Raw genomic sequence first — 19,585 nt, forward strand, 5'->3', positions numbered from 1 at the left:
GGGCATGCGGGGGAGTCAAGAAGAGTGTGCTAAATGGTGCCATCTTTGCCACATATTTGCTTTCTGAGGTCAAGTGCATTTAAGTGGTGTGATTATTCACGTGGACGCTTTCACATAAAAATACCCGGGAATTGAGGCTCAGAGCAATGATCTTTCCAATGTTAGGAAGGAGCGCTGTGCTAATGGTAGCAATTCTTTCTTCAGGCAGCTTTGGGATGGATACTGTAGGGATTGTAAATCAATTTCCTGTGGTGCAAGTTTAAGGTCTTCAAACTTTTGCATGAAGGATGATAATTTGGTTCTATGCAATCTCTGTCGTAGTTTCCTTTTTTTAATTTTTTTAAAATTCTTTGGCGATTTCATACACAAACATGATATATTTAGATTGTATTATTCTTGTCACTGGGTTCAGGGGGGAATTTAGCCTCCTTGCTTAAGTTTGACCAGGCTTCAACCAAGGAAGGGAAGGGCTGTTTGTCAACAGCAGATCCGTCAAAGGGGATCCTTGCACTGGACTCCAGTTGAGAGCTGCCAGGTGTAGAGGACCAATAGCAGTTACTGGAATTGATGATGATGATGATGATGATGATGACGACGACGACGACGACGGTGGTGGTGGTGGTCGTGATGATGATGATGAGATTTGAAAGAGTGGTACCTCACTCAGAGGCATGAGTACTAGGAAGATCCTAATGAAGCTCTCTGCAGATTATGACCCAGGATATGGGAGGGAGCAGGGAGGAAGACTCCTGCGGTGGAGGTCAGAGCTGTGGTGGAAGGGTCTTAGTCATTGCCTCTTGTTTTTCAGCCTTCTTTGCTGAAGGCCAAGCTTTGCCCTGGGCCACTTTTACCTTTCCTGTCTGAATCTCTTAGTCTTTTTAAGCTACGCTAATAAGAAAACACACAGTCAAGTATCTCCTAAGAACCAGGACTTGAATCTGTATAGATATCGATTTCTAGAATCTGAGATGTCAGTGTGAAGGTATCACAAGATTATATTTTGGTGAAAGTGTAGATGTCCCTTGTGTCCTTACATGGTGGAAGGGGCCGGAGAACTCTCTCGGGCCTGGTATAAAGGACTCCTTGTACTCATAATGATACCATCCTCATGGCCTACTCAGCTTCTTATGACCCCACCTCTTACTAAAAGGGTATGGGGATCTGGTGAATTTGGGGGAATATCAGCATTAAGACATTAATACACTTCAGAATCTTTAGTGTGGATTTAACATACATGTATTTTCTCACTACACACCCAAACCACACTATTATATAATTTTGAAGTGTATATTTAGTACATACATACACATAAAGACACACAGATGCACACACAAGAGAGACACAGAGACACACACACATGAACACACAGAGAGATACAGACACACATACATATGAACACATACAGAGACACAGACACATGCACAGACACACACATGTACATACACACAGACACACACACACATATACACATAGGCACACACACACATAAACACACAAAGACACAGACACAGAGACACACAGTGACACAAACACACAAAGAGACACACACAGACACATATGCACATAGACACAGATATATGGACACACACATACACACAGGCACACACACATACACACACATAAACAGAGACACAGACACACACATACATATACACAGGCACACACATAGAGACACACACACATACACACACAGACACATGGACATACACATGCACTGAGGCGCACACACACACACACACATACACACACACACACACACACACACACACCCCACAGAACTCTTCTTTCACACTAGGAACACACACGGTTGAGACTTAAATAGCAAATACTTTCTGGTGTTGAAGGAGTCACAACATTATCTCAGGACACTGGGGTGCATGGAGAAGTGACAAAAAGTCTCAACTGTTATTGTCTTCACGATCCTTGACCTAAGATAGAAAGACTTGACCACTGAGTTTACACAGGGACAAGATAAGTAACTTCACAGGGCAGAAATGTCTCTAACCTGGCTCTTCTAGGAAAAGCACAGAGAATGAGAGTCAAAGTTTGGAAGATTTACCAGAGTGGGGAGGAAGTACACACAGCAAAGGGTCAGGGGTTAGTGGAGCTGGATGGGGGGGGGTCACTGCCTGTACCTTCAAAGTAGTTGACATAGGTGGGTATCCAGGACTAAGCACCTCACAGACATAGCCTCAGCAGATATAAAGTGATGGGTGGCCTTAGGTGCCCAACACTAGGGCACCACAACACTAGAGCATCCAGAGGGTTCCACCCAATGTTCATTGCTTGACAAACTCATTATTTTAGGAAAGCATCAGAAAGGTCTCTCTAAAAACACGCCTTTGGGCATCACTGTAGGAGGTGGCTGTGTGGCTGTGAGGTGGCTTAGAACTGCCACAGTCAGTTCTAAGGAGGGACTGCAGGTCAGCGGTGTGGATGGCACTCCCATCCACGAGTCACACATGGAAAATGACTTTCTGATTCTAGTCATGCAAATTCTACTCCACGACAAAGCCTGTCTTCTAGTCTATTCGCTTTCTTGCTTTATCTGAACATCAAATCATATCCTAAGTGGGCTGCCCAAGCCAGCACCCAGGTAACAGCCAAGAGCCTAGTCAGCCAGGGAAAGGGGAGAGACTCCATTTCTGTCTGCACAGAAACCTAGCAGCTGCCCTGCAGCCCAGCACCCAGAGCTGGTCACCTGGCCTCTTGGCTGCAGGTAGAGATGCTGCCATGGCAACCGAAGCCTGCTCCGGAGGTGAGGAGGAAAGGACACAGCCTGCAGCAACACTGCTCCTAATGGCCACGGGGGAGCAGCTGCAAGAGATGGTGCTGGAGAGTGAGTGATAGGGATGCGAGAGGCAGGAAGGAGCTGAGCATGTAGTCAACAGCTACATTTTGGGATGAACGAGACAGAAAACGTATTCTCCGAATAGCCAGTATACTGCAATTCCAGAAAGTATCCCCACACTTATTTTCTACTTTTTTTTTTCTGAGCAATCAAAGTACTTCCAGAACTCGGAATTTGGATTTCCAGTGGCAGTTAAATATGCATAAGGAGGAAAAGGCACCAGACGTATCATGTCTATTATATAGATGACACAAAGAGGGAGTCTAGGAATTAAAGGTGCAGTACACTGTCACCCATCCTTGAACACAATTTTCAAGATTGGATATCTCCCTATATTGAGAACCAGGCTCTGGCTTACGGCAATACTACCTCGAACACACCCAATCTCATGTGACCTTGGAAGCTAAGCAGGGTCAGACCTAGTCAGTACTTGGATGGGAGAAATGGACACCATACCGTCCACACATTTAAACTTGTTTCCTCAAGAGTTAAGATTGACCACATAACTAAGATGCAGCTGGGCTGGTTCAGAAGTCACACCTCTTAGAATCTAACACGGGAAAGGTAATCTTTAGAAAGTGCCTGATGAGAGATGCCAGGGTGCTCACCGTGGCAGGGCCTACACTAAAGAAAAGTTGAAAGTGACTGTCCAACTGGATGGGATGTGTGAGATATGTGGTAAGAAATGCCACTATGAATCTCCGGAAAGTATTTCAGAGATACAAGCACAGTGTCTATGCATATACAGAGTGGAGGGGACTCAATAATGGCTGGCTGGAAGTTGATGCCCACTTCTAGGTGAGTAACAGTCACTGGAAGATGATAGATGATGTTCTGACCTTGAATCAAACTTATGAGCATTTTTGACTTTGATAGTGGAAAACCAAAAGAAGGTTGTCAGTCAATCCTTTTTCCAAGAAACAAGCCAGACATTGGCTCCTTGCTTCCTACCAAGAGAGGCCTCAAACCGATGCTTTCCTTTGTTCTCCCATGGGACAGGCTCACAGTCAGCATCCAATGGCTACCACCTAGGTTTTCAGTCTTCTACTGGTCAGTTGACTGCATCCAGTGATGCTGGAGTAGACACGTATGTCTCTAAGTACATATGTGTGGATATGTGCACTGGAGAACATGAATGGGTATATGTGCGAGTGGTGAAACAGATCGCAAAAATGACCTAGAAGATTCTGTCAACATGGTCCTACGTCAGTTCTAGGTAATGGGAGAGTACGTCTGTCTCAAAACTTATGTGTATCTTCAAAGTTTTCAACATTTAGTAAGAAATAATTCATCATGGTGGAAGGACAGTCAGCGATGTTATCAATCATTAAGTAACCAAGCCTCTCTGCTTGCCTACAGACACACTCTTGGGGTTTTTGACTTCAGCATTCTTCTCTCTCCCACACTTTAATTCATGGGTTTTGGGAAGATACTTAGTGTCTCCCCATCAACTCGGTTCCAGTGCATCAAAACCAAGGGATTGTACAATGTCACGACCCTTTGATTCCCTCAGCATTGCTGGCTTAATGTTTTCTGTTCGCAGTTCTGTATTAAGAACCTTGACCATCTGGGTATCAAGCATTGACCTCAAACCTGTGCAAGGTGTTATTATGAGCATTTTTGAAGGCCATGGGGCCATGGGAAGCCCACATCAAAGAACTTCACCAGGAGTGGGGAAAGTCACGAGAGTGAATTTCTGTGTGGCAGGCTCTAACCAGTGCTACCTACCTGCCTCATCTGCCGTGATGGTGATCTCGTTGCTGGGCTCACTCTTGCCAATCCGGTTCTTGGCGTACATGCGGATGCTGTAGGTGGAGGAAGGGTGGATATCAATGATGGTGGCCGAGTTCAGCTGAGGGGAAACATCTTTGGTTCTTTGAGCAGAATCCCAGGAGTCTTTTGGGTTTTGTTTTTCAAAAAAGAAGAGATAGAGATGTGAGTTTTTTTCCTCTGCCTTTGAAAGTTCACAACAGGAATAAAATAAAAATAATAAAAATAAAAACAAAGAAAAGAAAGGAAGAAAGAAAAAAATACCCCCAAAGCAAAATCTCAATACAATGTTTCCAGCTTCTTGTCTGAGCTGGTCATCAGAGGGGACATGGGGTCACACACTTATTTCCCATGACAGTGGGTAAAGAGCTGAGGTGAGCTTGGTACAGGGAAGAACCTTGAGCAAACACAGAATATATGTCTGGGGAAGAGCAGGATAGGAGACACAGAGGTGGAAGCTGGTTCTGCAGAAGCCTCAGACATACACAAGAGCCCATTCTACAGTGCACAGTAGAATATATTTCAGACATTGCTCCTCTGTGGGCCCCTAGTTCTAAAAGACACAAACCCAGCAAAACTCTTAGTCATATCTGACCTTTCCTTCCCAAATCAAGTGTGATAAGACTAAGATCATTCCACACAAGCCCATTCAACCTTGGTGCAAATCTGACAAAGCAAGCACCTTGGTCAACCTCAATTCTTAAAACTCATTTTATCCCAAATCTTCTGTGGCAGGAATTCTTTTTTAAACCTCAGCTACTTTGAATGCCAATGCCTGCCTATTGGGAAGAGATATCATGGAATATTAGGTCTTTGGTTAAAGATGAGGAAGTCATCCAAGATCTAGAAGGGTTGAACAGTTGACTGAGGTCAGATAGTCATTAGCAAGTGGTGGTTGTAGGAGAAAAGACACCCTGGGACCATGAGTGGAGAGGTCCTCTCTTGTGACTCACAATACACTTGAGGATTTTTGTAGAAATTTTCTACAAGGGTGGAGGCCACATTACCCATCCAATATGCATGACCAGTGCTCACCCAGTGCCTGGCAGGAGGAAGAACACAGTAAGTGCTTGATAAGTAGGTAAGTCTCCAAAGGGAGAGCCCAGGGACACCGGCATCCTGGGAATGCCAACACCTTTGTCACACTAGTGATGAGCATAAGGGAGCTGCCTTGTGCTGGGGTAAATCAAGATTTGAAGAAATAGAAACACATGATTTCAGACTTGTAAGGCTCTTGCTTCTTGGGGAATCACCATGCATAGCACAAACAGATCGTCACTATCAATGTGCAAAGTAGAGGCACCTTTTGAGTTGGGAAGACTGAGGTAGGCACTGTGACAGGAAGAGAATGTGGCTAAATACTGAATTGTGAGATTGGATAGAGGATGAATGAGGGGAACTTTTATTTCAGTGAAATGATGTCCGATGAGAAGCCTGTCAGAGGGAAAGCTGGACCTCCTGAAGATGCTTTGATGCAGGAAGGAACCGCCAGCATTGCAAGACACAAAGACACGTGGGAGGAAGCAGACACTAGGCTGGCTGAATGCTCTATTGAGATAAGATGAAAGTTTCTGGAAGTGCAAGGACCAATGGAAACAACCACGTTCACTGCAGCCATGTGTATGGGCTGTGGAAGAGGCTGAGAATCTGGGGAGGCAAATGAATGCCTCTTCTTTTTCATCTTCTTCCTCCTCCTCCCTTCTCCTCCCTCCCCTCCCTCCTCCCTCCTCTTGTTCTTCCTCTTCTTCTTTCTCCTCTTTCCTCCCCCTCCTCCTCCCCTCTTCTCCTCCTTCTCCTCCCAACCTCCTAAGCCACATGAGACACCAAGGCAAGGAGGGAATGATTGTATATAATACCGAGGACTCAGCAGCCACTAGCTATAGGTTCCTTTGACCCAGTCTAAGTCCCTATAGGTAACTATCTGCAAAACAACCTTCTAGTATGACTCAAAGACTAGCTCCCCACCCTATTCAGAATTCATGCTTTACCTATTGGAAAAAGTATCTCTCCAGACAGTGAGCCAGGAGAAGAGTAAGATGTTTCCACATAAATTCTATTGGTTGCTCATGTAGCTGCCCCCAAACACTCCCTGCTCAGGTTTGTACCTCCGCACTTAGGTTTGCAGCTACACTTTGCAGTCTGTGTGCTCCAAGGATTTCGATCTGGACTATGCTACAATCTTCCTAGCTATATTTGCATTTTGAATTGTAATTCCACTCTTCTTTCAGGGCTCTGGGTTGGGCACCTGATAAATAAACACAGGTCTTTGTTCCAGTGATTACTGAGTCTGTGGGAACACTGGGACCCCAAGGTCTGATGGTTTCTGTGCTTTCAAGCTTGTTGATCTCAGTCCCAGGGTTTCTGTGCCCATGGGTCTTTGTAGTAAAACACTTCACCATCTGAGCCATTCTAATAGTTTAGAACAACTGTCTCATTTGGTTGAACAGGATACCCAGATAAACCAAGGATTTGACTTTCAGTGTGAGGGTCTAGGGACAATATTATAACAGTGGAAGTAGCTTAAAGAGATACGGCTAAAGGTCAATGATCATAATGAGTATGAGTATCTGAAACCCCTGGAGATGGAGGAATTGTAAAAGGCTTTAAAATGGGGAGACAGATGAAAGGAAGACTAGGGTGAAGACATTGGCACTGGGACACTGAAAAACATCTCTCTGTGATGATAGTCTCAGAAGAACTATCTGGGATGAAGCTTCAGAAGGAGGAGACTTGGAGACAGCAACTATCTACCTGTGGTAAACTTCCAAAACACTTGAGGAGAGGTGCGCAATGAGGTTTCTTAGATGGTGACATTTCTTGGGCCAGGCTGTAGCAAGCTCTATTATTTAAGCTCATGGAGCTGATGCCAAACAGGGTTGCTAGGTGCTGACCAAGGTGCTGAAGTTCCCCATACTCTGGGAGGTGGAAGGAGAGGAAAGAGGCCAGGGGAACAGGCCTAGGAGAGAAAAGGGCTTCAGCACCCAAAAAGGAGAGATGGGATCAGATGTAATAACCACAGTCCAGTGAGTGGGGAGGCACCACATGAGCAGAAGTTGGGAGACTGTTACAGAGACCAGAGTGTCCATGTAGAGACATAGTTTCCCCAAGAACCAAAAGAAAGGGACAGTCAGCACACCAGGGAGCTCCTGGCAATAGAGAAGATGCATAGAGTGGGGAGACACCTACCCTCCTATGCTTACTTCCTACCATTTGATATCATGGTTTTGTTCTGGGTGTTTCCAGACTGGTGGTCACAGAGGCAGATGTGGATATGGACTCTTTAAAATCACTATTATTTTGGTAAACAGAAAACCAAGGACACTCATCTGTCTTCAAGTGATGGAAGGAGGATCATTTGGCTAAGAGATGGAGGATGGGTTGAAGAAGCCCTGTGTGGGTGAACGGCAGATTTGATAAGTTCATGTTTCCTGGACTTGATCCAGCCTTGACTAATACACTGGCAAGAAAGCTCTTTGCTAAGAATATGAAGGGTTTTTCCTACACTGGTGGGATGTAGCTTTTGTAGAAAACATATGAAACATAGATGAAAGTTCCTTTGCAAGATGATAGCACTGCTCCAAAGGATGGAGCCATGGTTCTGTGAACATTTACCATGAGTCTAGCATGTGTACCAGGAATCCTGGAGTGCAGAGAGACACTGTGAAGGACTGGTCAGAGACATGTCACAAGGGCACCCCAAGGGGACAGATGCTCAGTGGACAGTAGAGATTAACTAGTTAGGAGTCCAGTGAGAGTTAGAGGATTATGGATAGAGAAGGGAGATGGATGGTCAGGGAAGGCTTCTTGGAAGAGGTGCATTCTGAAGGATAGGTTTCCTATGAATTTAGCTTAGATTATGGCAATGAGATTTGCACACTCAGAAGTTACTGAGGAAAGACATAACGTATGAGGATGCTGACAGCCATGTGGATTACAGAACTGAGTTCAGCCTCTACCTACAAAGAGAGCAGCTTCCCCCTGTCTGCTTCCAGGACTTTCTACTCTAAGGCTGAAGTTTAAACACAAGGAATGTTTCTTCCACACTCTATGTGCACTGAGCAATGTACCAAGTGCTGGGGACTCGAAGAAAGAAGAAATCCAGAGCCTGACTCTGAGAAATTTCCATGACACTTGAGGAGGGGTATGCAGTGAGGTTTCTTAGATGGTGATGTTCCCATCAAGACAAGCCTTTGGGGACCTGGATCTTGTAACCATTTTCATGCATGTTTAAGCAGCACAAAAGGGTGCCCTAGTCAGCAGTGGGCTGTGTGTCAGGCAATGAGTGAATCATTTTAGGTGTACTTTTGTCTTAAAGATTCATTAAATATCAGCTTAACATCCACTGCCCATCAGGTATCAGAACAATGGGCAGTGTGGGAATAGACCTAGTAGGCAGGGGGAGCCCGACCAGCTTCCAGGCTAGTGGAGTGACATGCACGGATGGCTATGGCATTTAATACACACAGAGATGAGCATGAGGTGATATGTTCCAGGGAAAGCCATGATAAGGGAGCATTGAGGAGGAGTAGAGGCTCCATGGCCCAGGGGAGTTAAGTCTTCCTGCCAGAGGCAACCCTGGTTTCTGCTATGGTCTTCTCTTTAACAGATGAAGTTAGCAGAAGGGAGACAGATAGAGAAATAGCAAGGTGAAGCTCAGGCCAGCAGAGGGCCAACATGAGCCAGATCCTAATGCTCCCTGATGTTGTTTTGGGTGGGTACCAACAGTTGGCAGGGGGACCCTTTCTGAAGGTAGCAGACACCTGGTCTGTCCCTCAGTGGGAGGTTGTGGTATGTCCCAGACTCAGGAATACAGGCAACAGGTGACCAGCCCCTGGGAAGGAGGGGCCCTCCCTGCTACCTGGATCCTGCTGAATGACTCCATGCCTGCCTACATCTCTGCTGGCTCTGGTCACTGCCACCTGGCAAGTCGCTGTCTTGTTTGGCCGTTTCATGCATGCAGCACTCCAATCTGCAACTATAAGGGCAGCTAGCTGGACTACCCCCATGTTCTTATGTGTGCCCCAAACAGGCTATCCTACACCTGATCTGTATCCATTGGTCTACGCTTGACACCTGCTGTGAGTCTTTTTTTTTTCTTTCTGCTGTGAGTCTCCAAATTCTGCTTTTCCTAATTCCTCATTCCAGTTAATCCTGATTCTATCATGGCATGCTGCTAGTGAGACATCTCGCCCTCTGCAACTGCTTTTTTCCTAGCTGTCTTGAGTTTGATTTGTTGCTACAGCTCAGCTCAAAAGAGACCAAATCAGTTCCGACAGGGCAATCTGAAGCGGAGCATGGGCTTCAGGAAAGGCATTGCTGTGCCTCTGAGAATCATATTAACCCTTCCCATGCAGGCAGTTCCCTGCTTCTTATCTTCTATAAGACAGTATGATTCTGATTAGAGGCTGCAGTGTGTTCCCCTCTAATCCAGGGAGACTATAAAACCCCAAGGGGGCTTTAGTGGCCTTGGAAAAAGAAGAGAGAGAATGCCTGTCATGGTGCAGGTATCTGGGTCAACTTTACATGTGTCGGCTGTGGACTGACTGAGTGCTCTGAGACCTAGCTCTAGCGTTAGCCCCGCTACGACAGAGCCTGTCATAGAGGCAATGTCACATGCAGGGGGATTAGTTGTCCTCATTTTGCATACACTTGCTATATGTCACTTCTGGCAGACACTAGCATTGCTGGAGCTGGGGCTCTGGATGGGAGACCCAGCCTTGGACTCTAAGGCAGTCACCTGTCTGAAGGAGTGGACAGGAAAGGAGGCCGTTGGCTGGGAAGGGGTGTAGCGGAAGCCTATCTATGTTGGTACCCATGGGCATGCCTGAGGTGGTAGGGATTCCTACGAAGACCAGTGAGGCAAGACTGGGGTCCAGTCAGGTTACTAAGAAAGGGTAAACCTGGGCATAGAAGGAAGCCTGGACACCACACTCATGCAAGGGATGGATCAGATGGAAATGACATCCTGAGATCCGAGAATATGTGAAGGAGGGGCTGTGGACACACAATGAAGAAACAAAGGAAGGCAGGAGGGTGAATGAGGTGGAGGTAAAGCAGAGGGGGAGTGAAAGGCTTACCTGATTTATTTTTGCACTCAATGTCGTAGCCTGTGATGGGGCTGTTGCCATCAAACCCCATGGTCCACCTGAGCGTGATTGTGCGGGCTTTGACATCTTTGATCTCAATCTCGGGGGGGTCTGGGGGTTCTGTGCCATCAACAGAAAGATTAGAGTTAGTTCAAATCAAGCCTGGGAGTAAACACTAGTGGTAGACCTGGCTGCAGCTTATGCTTCTGTGGGCATTAGGTATTGGCAGGTGCTGGCTGGTTGGAAGCATTTGTTGTTTTTTATTTTATTTTATTTTTCTGATTAGATAGAAGGCATTGCCCCACTTCTCCAAGAGATTATATTTGTAACCTGGGTGGCACTGGGCCAGACCTGCAGGGCATAAATGCCACTGCTCAGACTCACGGAACATTCATCTCCAGATGCTGGACTGCCGTTTCATTCTCCCGGTACACAAGCACCCAAGAAGGAGCAGCAAGCACTGGACGAGCTTGCCTACTTTCAGCCTGAGGTCTGGTCTCTCACCGGCCCTGGTCCCCACATGGGCTTTGCTCCCCATGTTTCAGGGCTTTACTCTGATGTGGTTGTAGCCTCTGATAAAGTCCAGATTTATCCCAATTTCCTTCATAGCCAAGATTTCCTGAGAGATCAAGCTGTTCCCAGCTGACTGGGGCTGCAATGCTGCCAGATATCAGTGCACCCTGTCCCTAAATGGCCACACACTTCCTTCTGTCATGCCTGCCCTACCTTGCACCGTGAGCTGAATTATTCCGCGGTCCTCCCCATATGAATTGATAGCATGGCAGGAGAAGAAGCCGGAATCTTCTCTCACTGTTGGCAAAATCTGCAACCAAAGCAGAAAAGTGCTCACTTTAGTTATAGCTTAAGCTGGAGATCAGCAGGCACGGCTTCTGGTGGGACAATAACTCTTCACCCTTCCTTCCATCCCCAGCATTCAGCCATTACTACTTACAAATATGGATACACACATGCCACAGACAGAGACACACATAAATATTCCCACTTATACATGGACACACACAGATATATATGGATACATAGACACAGAGAGAGACAGACACATCCATATTCACACAGACTAATTTGCTACACACAAACACATACAGAGACACAACACATTTATGGACACAGGCACATTCATACACACATAAACATTCCCAGTCGCATATAACACACATGGAGACACTCCTACACATTGTTTCCCATTCACACCCATGGATACACCCAGAGAGACATACAAAGACACACATACATTCACATTCATGGAGTCACTCAGACACAAACCTCTGCACATGTATGTATACATTCCTATGTGTGTACATACAAACTCACACACCAATGCCCACACTCACAGACTCAACCTTACATATGTATTCACACACAAACATACTGATAGAAACGTGCTCACCCACAGACCAACACATGTTGATATGCACTGGCACACAAATGCACACACATATCTAAACCCTCTGAAAGCAAACTATTTCCATGTAATTGTAAGCGTGCGAATGGAGTGATCTGTCTCACTGGACTGAACATGTAATTCACATGAGCTGCTGTCGGTGGGCCCATATATATTCCATATACTTCCCTCTTTCTCCAAGTGGTATGATTTTAAAGAACTATGCATAAGGAACATCTATGAGTGCATTGGCCCTTTGAACCTACCTCTCTGTTTCCACAGATGAAGCACTACTTTTTATGAACACACCATTTCTTGTCAGAATTTCCTCAACAGACAGTGCAGCTCTGCACACTGGGTTTGCTATTTTGAGCACCACAGAGTGGGTTCAAGTATGTGAGGAATACATTGTGTGCAAAATCTATGGTGTCCACAGAAATTGTTACATCATTCTCACATCTGCTGTCTACGGAAGGTAAGGCATGACTGTACAGCCAGCATCCTTGGGACCACACTAGTACTCTATATCATAGGGCTTCAGAATTGTGTGCCGGAGACAGAGCCCACTGTGCATTCCAAATACAGAGCTTCAAGCTTCCCCTTTGTCTGCACCAGCCCTCCATATTACAAAAGCATTGCTCAGACAATCACCCACAGTGCTGGAGAAAGACTAGACATGCTTCCTCCAGGTGCTTGTGATTCTAGATTAACGACAGGATATTCTCTATGTTGGATTTCTCCAAATAAGCAATTTTTTTAAAAAAAAACTTACTTCATTCCCAGTTACATATATATGTGTGGGGCATGTGTGCATGTGTATATGAGCCCATGGAGACCAGAAGAAGGCATCAGATCCCCTAGGGCTGGAGTTACAGATGGTTGTGAGCCACCCAATATGGGTGCTAGGAACTGAATCCAGGTCTTCTGGAAAAGCAGTATGTGCTCTTAACTGCTGAGTTATCTCCCTAGTTCTTGAAAAGTATTTTTATTAGGGTATTCTTTTTGTCTCTAAGCTCTTGCTATTGTTTGTTTGTTTGTTTTGTAGGAGGTTGAGCATACTCTCACCCCCTCTGAGGACAACTGTCATGAGAGACTTCTCTCCATGCTTAATCATTTCTCTGTGGAAGGTGACTGTAAGTAACTACTTGTGAAGGTCATTCAGTGACTTTGTCCATGCAGAGGGATGAGTGTCAGGAGGAAATCTAGCAAGACATTCACCAAGTCGTCACTGCCATGTGTACAGCCCTGTGGGAGGCCTGACTAATTGTCCCAGGACACCCTGCCCCATTCTGCCACAGGTGGCAGTTTTACCTGCAGAGTAGAAATCACTTCCTCTCCCACCTCCTTGGTGGACACCAGGTAACGGGCCATTTCAGGGTTAATGATCCTGTCCTCTTTCTCCCAGCGGACAATGATGGGCTTCTCCCCGTGTGCTGTGCAGCTCATCTCCTTCCTTTGACCCTGAGTGGCCAGGGTGGTGTTGGGATAAGAGGTTATCATGGCAGGAACTGGAAACCAAAAAAGACAGGCCTTGCTCAGTAAAACTGCACTCATGACTCTCCCACCATCACATTCAGCTAAAAGAGACACTTCTTGGAGAAAAAAACTTGTTCAAGAGTCTGTTGAGGAGGAGTGACAGAAAGGACACTGGTGGAGAAACAAGCTTGACTCCCAGGGCCCAGGGCAGAACGTGCCTTGCAGGTTCATTTTCCAGGGGCTGCAATTTCATTCCAGGCCAGTTGGGACCAGATGTGATCTAGGGGGTGTCCATGTCACCAGAGCACACAGGCAAATGAAGGTTCTTAAGGGAGGAGGTGGGGGTTGGGCGCCTGGACACACAGTGGGGGTGGGGGCTGGGGGACAGATTGACATTATCTTTATCAGTCCTGGCAACTAATTACTTCTCACAATCTTCATGATTCACACTTCTGACTATCTTTGCAGATTTGTATTAAAACTTTCCCCAGAGACCTTAAACCTATCTCCTTCCATGACTTACAACAGAAGCTCATCCTCAAATTACTGAAAGAAAAAAGGAAGCAACCTTTACTCATTTCCGTTCTTTTACTAAAACTTAATCTGTAGGTTTCTGTCCTTAGAGAACACTCCACTCTCAACTATGCAAACAACCTGGCATTCTGATAGCCTATTTTAAAATGAACCTTCCTAAATTCACTCCAAAGTTACAAGAAAATTGGAGGGGAACATGGGTCAAAACCGAAATGGATCCTGGAGAGCTGTAAGGGATACATAATGACGCTTCAGTTATCTGGGGGCTTTGCCATGGTGCCGGTGATTATCTGAGAGGCAGATAATTCCTTATACAGAGTTAGACATCCTTACCCAGGTGCCTCAAAGCCTTAGACCAAATGAGAAACAAAAAGTCAAATAAGACTGCCAAATGGCAGAGTATACAAACAGCCCTGGCTTGTGCTATAGGCAGAGAAAAGACACCTCTTCCTCTGATAACCTGTCACTCTTCCAGTCTGACTCAATTTGCAGGAACCTCATGCTGGACAGTTAACATGCAATGACCTTCTTTTGGTAGCAGGCTTGAGGAATTCAGCAAAAAGCAAATAGGAGTACACCTTGGAAGGATGTGACCTACCTCCTGCTCTGCTGCCATTCTGTCAGATAAAGGGTGTCATGAGCTCTCACACTATAAGTACAAAGCAACCTGTATGAATGAGAGTCAGCCTCCCACTGATTCAAGATAACAGAAAGATTAGATGCAGATTCTGAAATATCTAGGCAATACATACATACATACATACACACATACACATACATATATATACACATGCATACATACAGATATACATATATTATATACAACATATAAATACATAAGTAATATACAACCTGAAAGGAATTTTATGGAGTTGAATGATCCTATATACATACATACAAGCATACATACACACATACATACATACACACACCACATACATAATACACCAAATACATACATAAATACATACACACATACATACACATATACACATACATACATACATACACATACATACACACATACATACACATATACACATATACACATACATACATACATATACACACATACATACACATATACACATACATACATACACATACATACACACATACATACACATATACACATATACACATACATACACATATACACATACATACATGCATACACATACACATATATACATACATAATACACACCACATATATACATACACACATATACATAGATACACATGCTACATATATACAGACACACACCACATGCATACATACACATATACACACATACATATACATATGCCACATAAATACATGCATACATACACACATATAAGCATATATACATACACACATACACAAATATATATACACACACCACATACATACATACATGCATACACATACATACACACATATATATACACACACATATATACATACATAAAACACACATACATACACACACCATACATACATATGCCACATACATACATACTACATATATACATGCATGTACATACATACACACATACATATACACACATGCACACATACATACACACATGCACACATACATATACACATGCCACATGCATACACACATACACACATACACAAACATACATACACACACCACATACATACATATACATACATACATACATACATAATGCATACACATAGCACATACACACATACACACACACATACACATACATACATATACACACATACACATACGCATACATAGAGGCATATTTTAAAACACGGGAATAGGATGCAATGTTTCCAAAGGCCAAGTTCACAATTAACCTGCATGTTATCCCCATTTCTTCAATCCCAGAGAGGAAGACCCCCCCTTTATTTCTAAGTTCAAAGTTTGAACTTGTGTTCTTCCAAGATTCATGAGCTCCTGGACTTTAATCATTCAGCTTTGGGGCCTCTCAGATGGCATTAGTGAAGACAAGGGTCTGCTGAGGTACAGCCTGTTCTTGTGTTCCCATCCACACAGGCCATAACCTGAACTTTCTTTGGGGCATGCATTTGTGGGAAGGTTGCTTGCCTCTACTCAATAAGTATGTTTAAGTTACCCAATGCTCACATGTGCTGTGCATATACAATGCTAATTACATGTACAGATATACACATATTGTATACAACATATAAATACGTATATAATATACAACTGAAAGGAATTTTATGGAGTTGAATGATCCTATACCAGATCCATTTTTAACTAGCATTTACATTGTTCTAGAAAGAATCCTTCTGACTAACTCCAGTAACTTCTCTTTGTCTACTCCAAGGTCTAGCGAATCACTGACTTCTATTTTACTTTAAAAATTTATTAGCTTTTATATATTTATTTTGTGTGCTACCTCGTGTGTGTGTGTGTGTGTGTGTGTGTGTGTGTGCGCGCTAATGTGTGTGTAGGTGATAAATAATTTGTGAGAGTTGAATTCTTTCTACTATGTGGGTCATTGGGATTGAACTGAGGTGACGGTGCTTAGCCATAAATACCCCTATCCACCGAGCTACTGGGCCAACTTATTGGCAACAAATTCCACTCTTAGGGTCTTTTCTGGATACTTCTTATAAGTGGGACCATAGTATCCATTCTCATTCTAGCCTTCCAGGTTCTTTAAACATAATGGACTCCTCTTTGCAGTTTTGGGGATTTTTTTTCTTTTATTGCCTAACATGACTCCCTTGCATAGCTCTTCCACACTTTATGGTCTTACATGTCTCAAAGCCATGGACAAAATTGCCCACTATATAATATCTGTACAAATTGGGTGGGGAAGGGCATGAAAAATGGAGGGTTTCAGTGAGGAATTGTCCAAGGTTTGTTTCCAGTGTCAGCAGGGTTCAATATGAGTTTCAGGCTCCTCCTTTGCGTACCCATGCTTCCTCTCTCTCCCCCCTCCTCCTCTCCCTCCCCCCTTTCTCAGTGTGTGTGTGTGTGTGTGTGTGTGTGTGTGTGCATCTGTCTGTCTGTCTGCCTGCCTGCCTGTTTGTCTGTCTTGGCACATGCATGGAGGACAGAGGAATACTGGCAAGAGTTGGCTTTCTCTTTCACTTCTGTAGATCCCAGGAATCAAATTCAGATCCTTGACATGCCGAGCCATCTTTTAGACCTCTGCATTTTCCTTTCTTAGGCTGTAACAAGCTTGAGCACACACTGTATGGGAGAAGTGTCTCAACAAACCATGCAGAATGGGGTTTTCGACCCTCCGATACTATTCTGCTAGAGATGCTCTTCATTCTCAGTCATATTTCTCTTTTGGGTGAGGGTCCCATTATTAAGAATGGCTTTTGTTTCTGGCAATGAAGCCAGCATTTAGTCAGAAACACTCATCTAGCCTATGTTTTCCTATCCTGCTTAGGATGGTCAAAGGGACCCACTTGTTTTAATGAGCCATCACTGTGGCTTCTTCTCAGTGCCGATGTCTGAAGGCATGGTGACCTTTTCACTTGTCACACTCCTGGGCACCGAGAGATGACAGCATGTCAGTACGGCTCCGCTCTCTGCCATGATTCCTGAAGCATTGCAAATGGATGGGGGGGGGTCATTTAACAGAGATGGGTACCAAGGGGAGGCTGTGAGAAAACTGCTAGCCTCAGAGCAAATCCAGACCTGGGACAGCTCTGGCCAAAGCTGTGTGCTGCGTGCTTTTCCTCCAAAATTACTCATTAAGGCAGGCGCTGTTTTACATCAGGAGAACCTAGTTCATAAGCTTTGCTCATTAGCCACAGTGCTACCCCACGGCTCCTTCAGCTCTCAGCCAGTCTGTACTCGTGTTGGGAGCATCTTCTGACCTAATTTCTTGCAGCTTAAGCATTCGGCCATGCTGGGTTGCTGCAGCCCCTGGCCAGGGAGTGTGATGAGGCATCTTTCCGCCTGACTACAGCCCAGTGACAGAGATGTGATCTTAATTGGACACTGGCAATGGTGAAGGTGTTTGCACCATTGAAATGGGTAAATGCTAGAACCTGGCCTTTCTCCATGCCCTCCTGTTAGCTGTTAATTATTAAGACACTTATGAAAATAATATTTGAGTCAGTACTTCTCACTCTACTTAATGGCCTTAAAGTGATTCCACCCTCCAGCTGAGAGACTAGACCAACCTCAGGACTGACAAGCTTCACGTTTTGGCTAACCCAACTCATTCCCTTCAACCTTGCAAAGAAGACAAAGCTGGCAATGTTTCCAGTTCAGAGGCGAGGACCTGAAGGGGCCCTACTTGGAATCATGAGGTCACCTCAGAAATGGGTACCAGTTACCAGGGATCATCTGGAATCTCTCATGTCTGAAAATGCAAAAGTCTTACCTTCTGAGAAGTCACAGTCCCTCCATTCCTTAGGAAAAGACATGGCAGAGAAGGTGTTGGACTCAACAAGGAGGGAATACCAAGGCAGGGGTCATAGGGAGTCTTGGAGATGTTCTGAGTCATATGGACATTTAAAAATATTTTAAATTTTATGAACAAGGATACTTTGCCTACGTGTATGCCTCTATACCATATGCATGCCAGGTGCTTACCAGGCCAGAAGAGGGCACCAAATGTCCTGCAACTAGAGTCATAGGTTACCTGAATTACCTTGTGGGTGCTGGGAAATGAACCTGGGTTCTTTAGAAGAGTAGCCAGAACTCCTAACTACTGAGTACTCTTTCCAGCATGAACACAATTTTGAAACTACTTACTCAACCTTAATTTATTTTTTATATATCCCCAAACTCAACACGATGAAACTTCAAAGGGACAGTATGTCAAAAAACTACAGATCCACTGCTGGATTCCCAGCCACGCATGGATTTTATGAATTGTTTTTAAGCTATTGTTCTGGCAGAAAACAAACATTTGTCAAATATGTAATCATCACTATTCTACTTCAGTTCTTCTTAAGTGAAAGTGGGAATTAGGAAGGGTCTCAATTGTGAGACACAAAGATGGACGTTTCCTTCAGGGACCCTGCAGCTTCAAGAGGGCAACGGAAGGAGCCTTGTTGTGTCCCAAGTAGTCAAAGCTCTTGTTCCCATAAGATGGGAGATGCATCTAGGGATTGACTGTCTCAGGACCCTTTAAATGTACATGTATGTGTCGCTTTAAACTAAGAAGTAGCCAAGAGCCTCTCCAATGTCATGTAGTGCTGTGCACTGAGTAGTGTGTATGTGTTTGACTACCTGACTCCATGGGCCTCTATTTCCTGGTTGACTCCAGAAAGGTAGATGGTACCAAATGTTCTCAGTGGGTGTATTGGTGACTTGTTCCACCAGTAACCAAAATACGAGGCAGGAAAAAATAAATTACAGGAAGACAGCCCATCATAATGGGGAAGAGCAGATGGTCCATCATAGTGGGGAGGGGCAATGGCCCATCATAGTGGGGAGGGGCAATGGCCCATCATAGTGGGGAGGGGCAATGGCCCATCATAGTGGGGAGGGGCAATGGGCCT

General features: G+C 44.7%; 1 protein-coding gene across 13 annotated transcripts in view; it reads right to left on the bottom strand.

Annotated features, from left to right (window-relative positions):
• Positions 1-19,585, bottom strand: part of Dscam (DS cell adhesion molecule) — a 585,477-nt gene that overhangs the window by 119,436 nt on the left and 446,456 nt on the right. For 6 of the 13 annotated variants that reach the window (XM_039087936.2, XM_039087935.2, XM_039087937.2 and 3 more), the window contains 4 exons: positions 13,421-13,617; positions 11,434-11,530; positions 10,699-10,827; positions 4,580-4,747 (listed from right to left, as the gene is read on the bottom strand). In XM_039087936.2, coding sequence (XP_038943864.1) covers positions 4,580-4,747; positions 10,699-10,827; positions 11,434-11,530; positions 13,421-13,617 — 591 coding nt within the window. Of the gene's footprint in view, positions 1-4,579; positions 4,748-10,698; positions 10,830-11,433; positions 11,531-13,420; positions 13,618-18,459; positions 18,574-19,313; positions 19,551-19,585 lie in introns of those variants that run through there. The other 7 variants (XM_063270258.1, XM_063270259.1, XM_039087939.2 and 4 more) reach the window with 6 other exon arrangements.

The sequence above is a fragment of the Rattus norvegicus genome, chromosome 11 (genome assembly GCF_036323735.1).
Source record: "Rattus norvegicus strain BN/NHsdMcwi chromosome 11, GRCr8, whole genome shotgun sequence".
NCBI lineage: Eukaryota > Metazoa > Chordata > Mammalia > Rodentia > Muridae > Rattus > Rattus norvegicus.